The sequence below is a fragment of the Bos grunniens genome, chromosome 11, assembly GCF_055505025.1.
Source record: "Bos grunniens cultivar Pamir isolate PY7600 chromosome 11, Bosgru_T2T1.0, whole genome shotgun sequence".
NCBI lineage: Eukaryota > Metazoa > Chordata > Mammalia > Artiodactyla > Bovidae > Bos > Bos grunniens.
This window is the reverse complement of record NC_141175.1, coordinates 84,858,092-84,871,712: the sequence shown is the minus strand read 5'-3', so window position 1 is coordinate 84,871,712 and position 13,621 is coordinate 84,858,092. Positions and strand designations below refer to the sequence as shown.

The window sequence follows — 13,621 nt, the reverse complement described above, 5'->3', positions numbered from 1 at the left end:
AGTGATAATATTCAGTGTGGATTAATCTCTTTTTTCTTTCCCTAGGTACTTTTTCCATGGTCTCCTAGAATTTTTACCCTTGGTTTCTGTTCAGTTTATTTTTCTTCTTAGTTATATTCCAATTTATACCTCTAGGAAAATACAGAATTAATCTTTCTATGTATGGAGAAATATACCATCCTGATGATTCCAGGAAGTCTTTTAAGTTCCCCAAAGTACTACATGAACATTAAATTCCTTGATTCTTCCTAAATTCCTCGATTCTGTCAGTTCTATTATTTAATAATCCTACATCAACTAAATTAGATCTGTCTTTCTGGTATTTGGCTCAAAACGTCACATTTTATGATGAGTGATAGCTGTAAAGGAAAGACCCCTAAGACTCAGAGAAATAAGCAGATGGAAACAGCATCATCCAGCTCATATGAACTTAGGAAATATAGGGGTCCAGAAGCCGTGTTCTGTCTCAATTCCCTCTCCAACCCCTCAATTCTTCAATGATGCTAAAACCCAGCCAGTGGCTAATTTTACTGGGGCAGCATTTGGTAACTTTTCCAGGAGACAGAGACATGTGAGGATTTGCAATAGAGAACCATGGCCACCCTGCCTGAAACACAAACCTTGACATACACAAAAATAACTATGGCACGTACTAACCTGTAAAACCTAGCAAACAGTAGTGTGTGTGTGTGTGTTTGTGTGTGTGAAAGCCAGTGTTCTACAAACTGGTTGATATGAAAGGAACACCAGCTATTCTGAGAACACCAAATCTGCTGAAGGCAGGTTACCCAGGGATGGGATCCACACAAGCCAAGCCTTCTGAACCATCAAAGATGGTCCTTGATTCTGTCCTCAATGTGTAAATGTCCCTATTTGGCCTCAGATCCTATTGAAAGTGCCCAATAAATATATGTGAATGATTATTGTGAAGTGTAACTAAAGACTACAGGTGTGTTCCCAGAAATAAGTCACAATAAAACAAGTCTCCATCACCAAAACTAGTCATGATTCTTTCTTTGAAATTAGATGGTCAATGCCTTCAGTAGCTGGATCTTTTGCTTCTTAAAATTCCCAAATAGGTCCTGAAAGTTGCACTATACATACTACAGGAATCCAATAAAATGCTAGATTTTACTAGCTAGTGTAGTCTAGCTAGTGACTACTAGTGTAGTCACAACTACACATAGATGTGACTTGAAATATTTGAAAACAATATGCTATGCATTATAAATATAAGGAAACTTAAATATAAACATAACTGAAATGATAAACAGGAATTAAAATTTAAGTTACTGGTTAATACATGACCTTCTAATAGAACTACCCATAAACCAGGGACAATGAGCTTTCCTGGAAAACAGACTGTTGGCCTCAGATAATGGGCTGCTCTAGTACACCCAAGGCAGAGAAAATTAAATGCCCCCAGCACAGATCACACAACCACAGAATCTGTCTGAATTCCAAGAACCAAAACGACTTATATTAGCAAACAAATGCCCACTATTTGCCTCCAGCATCTTCTTTCAGGTTTATTTGTTTAGTTCTTCCTGCTGCTGCTGCTGCTGCTAAATTGCTTAAGTCTGGTCCGACTCCTAGCGACCCCATGGACTGCAGCCTACCAGGCTCCTCCGTCCATGGGATTTTCCAGGCAAGAGTACTGGAGTGGGGTGCCATTGCCTTCTCGTGTTTAGTTCCTAGCAAGCATGCAAATAATAGGTTCCTCATTTCCAAGATGCCACTCAGTGCAGCAACTGCCATCTTGCAGGCTGTCATGGTCCTGACAGATCAGAGTATCCTGTTTAAAGATGGCCAGTGATTAGTAAGGCCAAAATGTACTCTCTCCTTACATTTCATCTATAGGAAGAGGCAGCTGTGCTTTGAGCATCTCTCAAGAGCTGTGGTGGTCCAGTTACAGAGAAACTAGGGGTCCTCTGAAGTCATTCAGAGCCAAATCTTACTCCATCATTTTTATATATACTGGGGTTTGGAATTTGTTTTAGAAACATATCCTTTACTGTTTTCACAATACCAGATCAAAAAAGAAAGTAAGTGAAGTACAAGGTGAATAACTTATGTACAGGTATGAAAAACTGCCCAGTATATGCTCTTAAGTGAATAATGTAGATTATGGAAAAAAGTAATCTATGATCCTGTTTAGCCATTTTGTGTAGAACCAATCACTGTTTGGCATGGGCACAGGTAAATTTTGAAAGTACTCGATTATTAGCAATGAACTGAGGCAAGGAAGTATTGAGTTCGGTATTATGGAATATTTTCAACTTCTAAGGTATATCCAAATAGAGAGGTGGATAGATAGATAGCTATTGTATGATTAGAAAAATCATGAACCTACATCATCATTCGAAAAAGTGATCAAAATACAATATATCTATTGTATACTCATTCTGCATACCTTCACAAATCCAATTGAAAACAGTAGGCCAATAAAGTGGAATATAGTTTATCACTTCATGATGTTTTTTAGAGCTTTTAATGTGCCCAGTGGATAGCTATTGAGAATAACTAGTCATAGGAAGCAGAATAAAAATGTGCATTTACATAGAATAGAAGCTCCCAGGGCTCACTGTAGCCTGTACACCTGGTAAATTTTGGCCAGTTCATTTTAAAGCCAAGATATGTTAGGTGTGCTTTGGACATTAGAAATGGCGGTCCAAAACGGAGTACATTTTGGTTAACGTACTCCTTTGACAGTCATGAGGACTATGTCCATTTCAAATACCCTGTCCTTGTTCTATAAATTGACTGGGCAAACTGGGCACAAAAGCAGTTGAGAGACTGGATTTATCCAACACAGTTTCCCATTTCCTCCTTGAGAGCCCCAGGTTTAGGGTCAGGATTTTTGCTATGCTAATCCTCTACCCAACAGGAGGGCCCCCACAGCGCTCCAGGTTATCAGAGTTTAATAGCTAAGTCGGCCCTGGGCTGATCCATCTATTACTAAACTGCAAGTTCATCCTGACAGTAAGGAAAATGCAAGTTTGCCATAAAAGTCAGCCGCATACGTTTGGAGGTCTGGAGGGCAGGAGAAGTCTGAAAGGGTTATTTCAGATACAGTGAGAGGGCAAACAGCCCTCTCTCTGCCTATCACACACCAGAGAGCTTTCCTTGAGTTTTTGTTCTTTTTGCCTAAGGCTTTGATTCCCACACAAATACAAATTTCTCTGAAGAAGTTCACCTTTTGGGCTATAATCAGCCATTTTATACCCTATTATGAATGGTTTCATGTAATTCATTTGGGAGAGAGCCCAGTCCTTGAAGGAGTTGATTCCTCTGTGTGTGTGTGTGTGTGTGTGTGTGTGTGTGCATGTGTGTGTGTGTGTGCGCGCGCATGCATGCGCGCACACGTATGTGCATGTCACTCAGCCATGTTCAACTCTTTGCGGTCCCATGAACTGTGGCCTGCCAGGCTCCTCTGTCCATGGCATTCTCCAGCAAGAATACTGGAGTGGGTAGCCATTCCCTTCTCTAGGAGATCTTCCTGACCCAGGGATCAAACCCGGGTCTTCCACACTGCAGGCAGATTCTTTACCATCTAAGACACCAGGGAAGGAAGCCTGATGCCCAACTGTACTTCAATTTTTAAAAAATGTTAAAACCTCCTTTTGCTCTGTATGTCTCCTTGGGATGAGCATGCTGTTATACGGCTTATGGTGACAAGTAAGTTGGGTAACTGAAAAAGCGGCTCCTCTAATAACTGGAATGTATACTATTAGAATTGCACTTGATGCCTCTAATTTCTCATGGAATAAACTTCAATGTGCATTACCTTCCATTTATACTTTATATATGAGCTGATGGAGACCCACAGAGTTTGTGTGCCATGTGTGCTAAGTTGCTTCAGTTGTGTCTGACACTTTTCGACCCTATGGAATACAGCCTCCCAGACTCCTGTGTCCATAGGATTCTCCAGGCCAGAATTGAAGTGGGTTGCCCTGCTCTCCTCTAAGGGATCTTCCTGATCCAAGAATTGAACCTGCATCTCTTATGCCTCCTGCATTTGTAGGTGGGTTCTTTACCACTATCACCACCTGGGAAGATTAAGGGGGTAACAAAAAAGATCAATCACTGCAAATATAAACAGTATTCTGTATCCTTGACATTGTGGTAAATTTACTCATCACTTTAAGATTTATACCTCGATGAAATATATCCACCCAGAAGCCCTTGAAAGTGAAAGCGAAGTCACTCAGTCGTGTCCGACTCTTTGCGACCACATGGACTGTAGCCTACCAGGCTCCTCCCTCCATGGGATTCTCCAGGCAAAAGTACTGGACTGAGTTGCCATTTCCTTCTCCAAGGGATCTTCCTGACCCAGGGATCGAACCCGGGTCTCCCGCATTCCAAGCAGACGCTTTAACCTCTGAGCCACCAGGGAAGCCCTACCTACATTAAAAGATGGGAAGCCTGATTCTAGCTGTATCCTGAAATTTCTGCATAAGCATGGACTTTCAAGACAAGCTTTCAAGACCTCACCTAATCATGAGGATACTGAACTAAATCAAGACTCTCTTCTCTGTGAAGTATTCAACACAAAAAAAGAGAAGGCAAAACATATACAATTCAACATAAAACTTGGTAAACATCTACTTAAGAGACTCAGAAAAAAATATAATAGACCCCCTAAAGAGTTCAGCTGCAAATAAATCTTTTAAATTTCGTTCAGTTATGCATTTTCTATATCTATTTGACCATAGAGAAACTCCCTGCAGGATCAGTTTGCAGGATTAAGGCAGTAAACAGAATTGTGGATAGAATCTGGGTAGTTTTCTGTGCCCGAGTTCAAATTCTGGCTCTGCCAATTACTGGCTGTTTGAAATGTGACAACTAGCTTGCCCTCTGTAGGACTTTCTCAATCATTGATTTATTCATTCAACAATTACTGTTCAAGTGCCCCATCTTTTCTCATCCATTACCTATGAACATTCCTATAAATAGCACCTATGAACTTTAACTTATTTTATGTAACAGTTTAGGCAATTCTTGAATAATCATCTGAGGTCGCTTGAGATTCAAACTAGTATAACAACTTTCTAAAAATTTATATAGCACTTAATACTCTTTAGGAGCTATCCTATTCCCTCAAGAAATATCAACCCATAGAAATCAGTTAAAAATACCAGTGCCTATGACTGTCAACTGCAAGGAGATCCAACCAGTCCATTCTGAAGGAGATCAGCCCTGGGATTTCTTTGGAAGGAATGATGCTAAAGCTGAAACTCCAGTACTTTGGCCACCTCATGTGAAGAGTTGACTCATTGGAAAAGACTCTGATGCTGGGAGGGATTGGGGGCAAGAGGAGAAGGGGACGACAGAGGATGAGATGGCTGGATGGCATCACTGACTCGATGGACGTGAGTCTGAGTGAACTCCGGGAGTTGGTGATGGACAGGGAGGCCTGGCGTGCTTCGATTCATGGGGTCGAAAAGAGTCGGACACGACTGAGTGACTGATCTGATCTGATGACTGTCAAAGTTAAAACTGAAAGTCTCTCAATTGTGTCCGACTCTTTGTGACCCCATGGACTATAGCTTGACAGGCTCCTCTGTTCATGGGATACTCCCGGCAAACATACTAGAGTGGATTGCCATTCCCTTCTCCAGGGGATCTTCCTGACCCAGAGATGGAACCTGGGTCTCCTGTATTGCAAGCAGATTCATAACCATCTGAACCACCAGGGTCCACCTGGTACGTTTTAGGGTCCATATGATTACATACCAACATATGCAAAACTGTTCAGGCAATTATGCAGAACTGTCTAGAGTTTAAAACAAAAAAGGGAGGATGACTAGCTTCAGAGCCAAAGGAGCATTACTGCTGGCCGGCCAAGGACTTTAACTATAAAACTGCAGAGAAAGGCCCAGGCATCCCTTGCTGTGGTTGTTAATTTTATCATTCCCACTCTGTTTTCCTCCAGTATTGGCAAGAAAACAGAGTGAAAGGATGCTCTGCGGCCCTGTGGACTGCAGACAGCCAGGCTCCTCTGTCCATGGGATTTTCCAGGCAAAAATACTGGAGTGTGTTGCCATTTTATTCCTCCAGGGAATCTTCCCAACCCAGGGATCGAACTCATGTCTCCTGTGTCTCCTGCATTTCAGGCAGATTCTTTACCCACTGAGCCATCGGGGAAGCTTACCTGGACCTAGATTACCAGACTGATGCCAAAAATTTTTGAGCCTGATTCTCAAAACTGAGCATTGAACATGATTAAAAAGAAAAATGAGATTTGAGAGCATACATATACGCTTCCCCAACCAAACTGTCTTGTTCTGACACCTTCCTACCTCATGAACCAATCAGTGCTGGTTAAGATGAGCAAACTGTTGAAAGCTTCAAGAGTCAATTTCAGTGTTCTGCTATATGTCTGTTCTCAAAAAGGGGCAAGATGATATAATCCAGGATTTTCAAATTTGGCGACTGGTTCAGTTTGAATAGTCCAAGATTGGAATGCAAAGCTTTTCTAATCCTATTTGCTCCTCCTGGATCAAGACTCTCTTCATTGTGTGGTGGATGTTTGTGTTTCATGGTGATGAGAGCAAAAAGTAGACATTTGAACACTCCATCTCCTATGTCATAAACAAAGCAGAGCAAAAAGCTTTCACTGAGTCCTGCTACTCTTCACAGATCCCTTATCTCTTATCACATGCTTTAAAGAGAGTCATCACAACCCTGTCTATCAATTCAAATGCATGTTTAAAAATCAACGTGTTCAAAAACTGTTAGAGGTGCTTCATGACTGGATCTCCATTGATTTGCAAAGGAAATGGAGTGTGATGGGGAAGGAAACATATTTATATACGAACTATGTAAAAAAGCATCCAGAAGATGCTCATGGGCCCAAGGAGAATGTCAGAGAAAGAATTCCACAGGCCAGAACATGACAGATGATACCTTTCAGCTCTGAGATGGATGGGGGCCACTGATTTATTCCCAGAGTTGTCAGTCAACAAACAGAAGAAAGAAACGATGCAAAGTTCTGAGTATTCCCAACTCTTGAGCCATTGTGCTTTACAATGACCAGAAAATCTGCATTTTGGAAACCTCTCATTTTCCTATAGGCTCCTGATTGTACTCTTCAGAACTACACGCTGGCTTTAGGACTCAGGAAGTGTGGCTGTGCATGTCCATGTTTGGAGCTGTCTTAGTTCTCCTGTGCTGCCAACAGTAAATAATCGATGGCATGGGACACAAAATAGTAAGTAATCGATGGCATGGGACACAAAAGAGTGGAGCCTTCCCTTTCCCGAGTTGTTCTTTCACTGAAATTTTGCTGACAGTTAGTTTCTTTCTGTATCACTGCACTCTGTGTTCAAGTGGATGGGCATCGCCAGGAAGTTATTAGAAATCTAAGTTCAAGGGTTCGGCCCCAGATGAATTAGAATTACTTGGGGGTGAAGCCCAGCACTCAGTGTTTTAACAGGCCCTGCCTCGAAATCCCAGGGCCACTTCTTGTCATCATTTCCCTTTCTGGAAAAAGAGCAAACTTGAGTCAACATTTCATTCTCCTCCACCAGAGTTCTTGCTCTAATGGGATTTACAAGTCTGGCCTTTCATGCGCAGTCCCCCAAATGGAATGCAGGGCACAGGAAGGCAGGGAGGGAAAAACGTCTGAATGCCAAACAGAGAAGAATGACCTGTGGGGCAAAGTTGTTTTGTCTGCATCCTGTCTAAAGGCACCAAAATTTACAGAGGATAAACTAAGGGAGGGGAAAAAAATCCTGGAGCTCTATAATCATTCAAGTTTGGAGTAACTGTAAATTAAGCAATAATATTGTGCATATTTTCAACCAGCATCTGTGTTCCACTAAGTTTCAGTCTGGCTTTTATTCCCCTGAGGAATCAGCCCACATTTAAGCAAGTGAAGAGATGGGGGAAAAAAATAACTTATTCTATTTTCTATTTCCCATGTCTCCTTCTGTGTATATATCAAGGGACAGCGTATGACATGAACAGTTCTGCAAGATCAAGGCAGAATTGAGGATAGAATCTGGGTAGTTTTCTGTGCCTGAGTTCAAATTCTGGCTCTGCCAATTACTGGCTCTTTGAAATGTGGCAACTAGCTTGCCCTCTATAGGACTTTCTCAATCATTGATCTGTCCATTCAACAATTACGTTTTAAGTGCCTACTACGTGCCAATATTTGTTACAAATATTGCTTACCCAGTGAACAAGAATGATACTCTGATCTAGTAGAACAAATGTTTCAGAGGACGCTTAAAAAATCAAATAGTGTTGATAATAACGCACAATAGTGCGCTGAAAGTAGTTGAATAGTGTTGAAAATAATGCACAAACTAATGTTAATCTTGTGACCAAAAATGGGAGTAAGAACAGAAAATGGCTGATTGTGATGAATTATTTTAAATATAATAGGTAGTAAAGGCCTTTTTAATATTTGAGTGGAGAGCTGAGTAAGATGAAGACTTAAGGCTATCTGGGAAAGAACTTTCCAGAGGGATTAGCAAGTGCAAAAGTCCTGAGGCAGAAATGAGTGTGGAGTGGTTGGAACACAAAAAAGGTCAATATGACCAAGAGGCATAAGGAAAGAAGAGGACAGAGCTGGATCACATAGGGTGGGTTTGTGTGTGCTAAGAACCCTTAACATAAGATCCACCATCTCAGCAAACCTTTAAGCACACAATACAGAATTATTAACAACAGGGGCCATGCTGCACAGTGGATAACTAGGACTTAGTCAGCTTGTAAAACTGAAACTTAGTAACCTTTTACTAATATCTCCTCTTTCCTCCTCCCCATCCCCCAGTTCCTGGCAAACACCACTCTATTCTCTGATTCCCTGGTGGCTCTGATGGTAAAGAATCTGCCTGCAATTCGGCAGACCTGGGTTGCATCCCTGGGTCAAGAAGAGTCCCTGGAGAAAGGAACAGCTACCCACTCCAGTATTCTTGCCTGAAGAATTCTATGGACAGAGAAGCCTGGCAAGCTGTAGCCCATGGGGTTGCGTGACTGAGCAACTTCACTTCACTTCACTGTCTGGCTCTATTAGTTTAATTATTTTGGATGCCTTGCATATGTTATATCATGTAGGAATTGTCCTGCGTGACATTTTTTTTTTATTTAAGTGTGATAGGAACACATTGGAAGTGGTTATGCGGGAGAATGCTAGGATCTGACTCAGACTTTAAAGGATCATTCCAGCTGCTGTGTAAGAATTCACTGTACATTTGAGAGGACGGGGTTCATGAGCAAGAAAGGAAATCAGGTGTCTGAGGAAAGACGGCAGTGGCTTGGACAAGCTGTGGAGAGAGAGATAAATAGGTCAATTCTTAGAAGCAGGAGATAATCGGTTACTAATGAAAAGAAGCAAGGCTGACTGCTAGGGTTTTGCTCTAAGTAACTAGGTAGATGATAATGATAGTAACTGCAATCAGGAACCCAGAGGGAGGCATAGACTTGTGTGAGGAAAGGAGTGTAAACCAAGAGTTATTTTGGATGGGCTAAATTTAAGATATCTATTTCTGATCTTTAAATCTGTAGCAGACACCTCACGCTAGAGTATGAAATGGATAAAATGGATGTGAAGCACTTAGCACACAGTAAGGCATACAAGAAACACCAGTAAGTTAATAGAATAGAGGTAGATCTCAGTCCTCCAGGAGAAACTGAGTGCTATTTCCCCTTAGGCTAGAATCCAGATGATTTAAGCATGATGTGACCGGGTGCAGTAAGCCAGTGCTACCTCGGCACTTCTTAGAGTAAAGAAGGCTACACCTACCTTCTCCTCACCTATAAATTTAACCACATAAAAATGAGAAGCTTTTTGAGGCTCTCATCTGTCACATACTTCTTCTCACCACAGGGTCTTTGCACGCACTATCAAAGAAGTCAGCACAGAACAATGAGGAGAACACAGGGTTCTGAGACAGACAAATGGAGTTCAATGCCCAGCTTCACCTTTTGCTATGTACGTGAAACCAAAGAAACTAGAGGGGTTGGATGAGGGGTGGTGGTAGACAGAAGGAAGTTCAGGAGTGAGGGGACATACATATACCCATGGCTGATTCATATTGATATATGGCAGAAACCAACAAAATTCTGTAAACCAATTATCCTTCAATTAAAAGGTGTTAAAAAAGCAGCTACATAGTTAACCTCTTTGCCCTTTAGTTTCCTTATCTGTAAATAGAGAGACAAAAATGTCTCATTCCTTCCCCATACTAGCTAACTGGCCTCAGTTAAGTTTCTTTCAGCTGAGGTTAAGCTGAACCTCAGCTGTCTCCTCCATGAAAGGGGATAATAAAAGTGTCCCACTCACAGACCTACTGTGTAGATTAAGGAGCTAATGGATGGAAAGCACAGGGTGCAGTGGCACAGTGCCTGGCATCAAAGAAGGAATCATTAAGTGAGCTATTTATCAACGACAAAAATCTATGGCCTATTTCAAGGTGGTGTTTTTCTGCAAATGGGCAACTTATGAAAGTAATTTCGAAAACAAATGAAATTAGAAAAGAAAAATGTGTCATCTTTTTAACATTAAAATTATATATGATAATTAAAAACAAAAACACATGAGATCAATGTATAAGTCAAGAAAAGCTTGAAGCAGAGCAGAAAAAGAATCATGACGTTTTCCCAGAAACATATAGCTGTTTCTATTTCCTCAAAGAGAGGAATGTTAATAGTAATATTAATATTAAAACAGAGATCCAAAGTAATGAGAAATACTTGCTTCCAGAGACCACTAAATACCAGAGACTAAAAGTCTGGGCTTTTTTTTTTTTTCTATATCATGCTTTTACCTAAATTCATAGTATAGCTATCGCTTTTTTTTTTAGCCACTTAATTTTACAGTTTTATCCTTACTAGAATGTTTGTGCTTATACATTACTTGCATCATATTTGTATGAGTGTTTTAAATCCACTTCATATAAGCAAGACAAAATTCATTTAAAGCTGTATTATCAATAACGCTAGATATCTATTCTCTATAACTATCTGTGTTTACAATTGCCGCCACCAAGCACTACTTCCCCACCCAGACAAACAAATAGCATTTCTGGGTATTGCTGAACTATTATTCTAAATTTAAATTAAGTATACTATTCATTTTACATAGATAATATTATTTTAAATATATCTTTTTTTTTTTTTTTTTGCCATGCCATGTGGCATATGGGAACTTAGTTCCGTGACCATGGATTGAACTCATGCCCCCTCGCATTGGAAGGGTGGAGTCTTATCCACAGGACTGTCAGGAAAATCCCAAGCATAATATATCTTATTGTATAAAACCAAAAGATGTCATAAATTATAAAGGCACAAAAACTGATGTTTGGATTAGTATGCTAAATCACTTCAGTCATATCTGACTCTTTGTAACCCTATAGACTGTAGGTCTCCAGGCTCCTCTGTCCATGGAATTCTCCAGGCAAGAATACTGGAGTAAGATACCTTGCCCTCTTCCAGGGATCTTCCCAACCCAGGTATTGAACCCACATCTCATCTCTCTTGCGCTGGATGGTGGGTTCTCTCCACTAGCGCCACCTGGAAAGCCCTTGGATTAGTATGAACCTGGTGACTGAGATGGCAAGGAATCTGCCTGCAATTGGGAGACCTGGGTTCAATCTCTGGGTTGGGAAGATCCCTCAGAGAAGGGGATGGCTACCCACTCCATTATTCTTGCCTGGGAAATCCCATGGACAGAGGAGCCTGGCAGGCTACAGTCCATGTGGTCACAAAGACTCGGACATGACTGAGCGACTAACACTGTCACCATTTTTTGAGTTCCTGTAAAATGAGCCAGACATTCCAATAGGAATTTGGTATAAATTATCTCTAATCCTCAACACTTTCCTGTCAAGAAGATATTATTATGGTTGACATTCTATAGATGATGAAACTGGGGCTTCAAGGGGCATGTAACCGGTCACAGGATCTGGGCTGTTAGGTGACAGAGCTAAAAGGCAACTGCAGGTATGTTCATCTGAACCTCATAGCTCCATCTGAATTCTCATCTATTGCAAAGGATTGGATACTCCTCCAAAGAATATTTAATACATTAAAATTTGAACAATCTCAACTAAAGCATCATAATTGGATTCTGGATAAGAATGGGGCCTCCCATTGTACTTCACATCATATTTTATAATATTTGTATGTTAGTTATTTATATCAGTGATCATATCTTACCTACTTCGTAAAGCAGACTAAGTCTGAATTTCATTTCTATGCAGAGGAGATATCCAAACTGTCACTGAGTGAATGTGTACATATTACAGATTTGAACATGCCATGGAAATGATATAGCGACGAGACATTCCCCATGACCCTCTCTTCTCTCTGGCTTCGCACCCATGTTCCCATCTCCTTGGTTAAGAAGCAGTGCAAGCGATGGAGAATATGAAGACAGTGGCTTCAATGAAAAGTTCTAAAGGAGAGAAGGATGTACCAGTTCCAAAGGCTTCTTCATAGTACTTCCCTTCCATGGTTATTCCTGGAACTTAAGTTGGACTGCCTGCAACTTATCTTCAGAGATGTCTCCAGTGTCCTTAACTCCAATTTAGTATCTGTTCTTAGTAATATATTAGTGATAGATAGTGAAGTTGCTCAGTTGTGTCCGACTCTTTGCGACCCCATGGACAGTAGCCAACCAAGCTCCTCCGTCCATGGGATTTTCCAGGCAAGAATACTGAAGTGGGTTGCCATTTCCTTCTCCATAGTAATATATTAGATCTGAGTAAACTGGTCTACTGAACAATGCATTCAACTAACAGCCAGAATACCTACCTATATTTCAGTCCACTCTCCACCCAGAACAGACCAAGCACTCCCAAATAACTCTCTGCATACACTAAAAATATGCCCCTTTCTCCTTAACTAGAAGAAAGAGGGGGCAGATGGAGGGGGGAGCTTTGATGGAGACAGTGAGGAACTCCGTAGATTACAGTTAACTGCTCAGCTTGCCTGCATGCTGGACGTTTTGGAGATTATCCAGATGAAAGATTCAAATCTACAAATCCAAGGGACTCCTCTGGGACTCCAGGGTGATGCAGACCAAATACAATCCAAGGGTTCTCAAAGCACATCTCTCTCACACCATGCAAAATAGGTATATGTGTATTCATAAAGAAATCAAAAGAAACAAAAGCCAACATAAGGAAAATGGAAAAGGGTTTTAAAATAAGCTTTGCTTATGTCCATCTAACTAATAACTATACCCAATAGCTATGACAAGTTACTCCTTTAGGAATTAATAGATAAATGGTTTGCATTTACTTAGTTTACTTTTTTAAAAAATTTATTCACAAAAAGTCTTGGAAGAAACTTGCACTTACATTGGAGTTGGAGCAATATATCCAGTGAACAATTAAAGAACACATTCAATTAGGGAATTAAAGTAATAGAGGTTAAATTTAGCCCAGAAAGTTAAGATTATTATTTCTGAAATAATATTCTCCAAAGCTAAAAAAAAAACCATTATGCTTACTGTGGTGTGTAACATTTCGGTGACTGTCTCAAATGGTTACCTTATGCTTTCCCGTGCCGTTCCTTCCACTAGGGAATGGACATTTCTATTTGTTATCCAAAGGCTGGCGAGTTCTATCATCTTTGGGAACTCAGAGAAGCTCGTGAGTCATCAGAA

General features: G+C 40.7%; 1 protein-coding gene across 21 annotated transcripts in view; it reads right to left on the bottom strand.

Annotated features, from left to right (window-relative positions):
• SLC8A1 (solute carrier family 8 member A1) overlaps positions 1 to 13,621 on the bottom strand; it is a 447,983-nt gene that overhangs the window by 262,228 nt on the left and 172,134 nt on the right. The window contains exon 4 of one of the 21 annotated variants that reach the window (XM_086327315.1): positions 1 to 13,621. This exon is cut by the window's left edge and continues 53,331 nt beyond it. The exons of the other annotated variants lie outside the window; for them this stretch is intronic. Coding sequence (XP_086183441.1) covers positions 13,582 to 13,621 — 40 coding nt within the window. The 3' untranslated portion in view covers positions 1 to 13,581. 21 annotated transcript variants of the gene reach the window in all.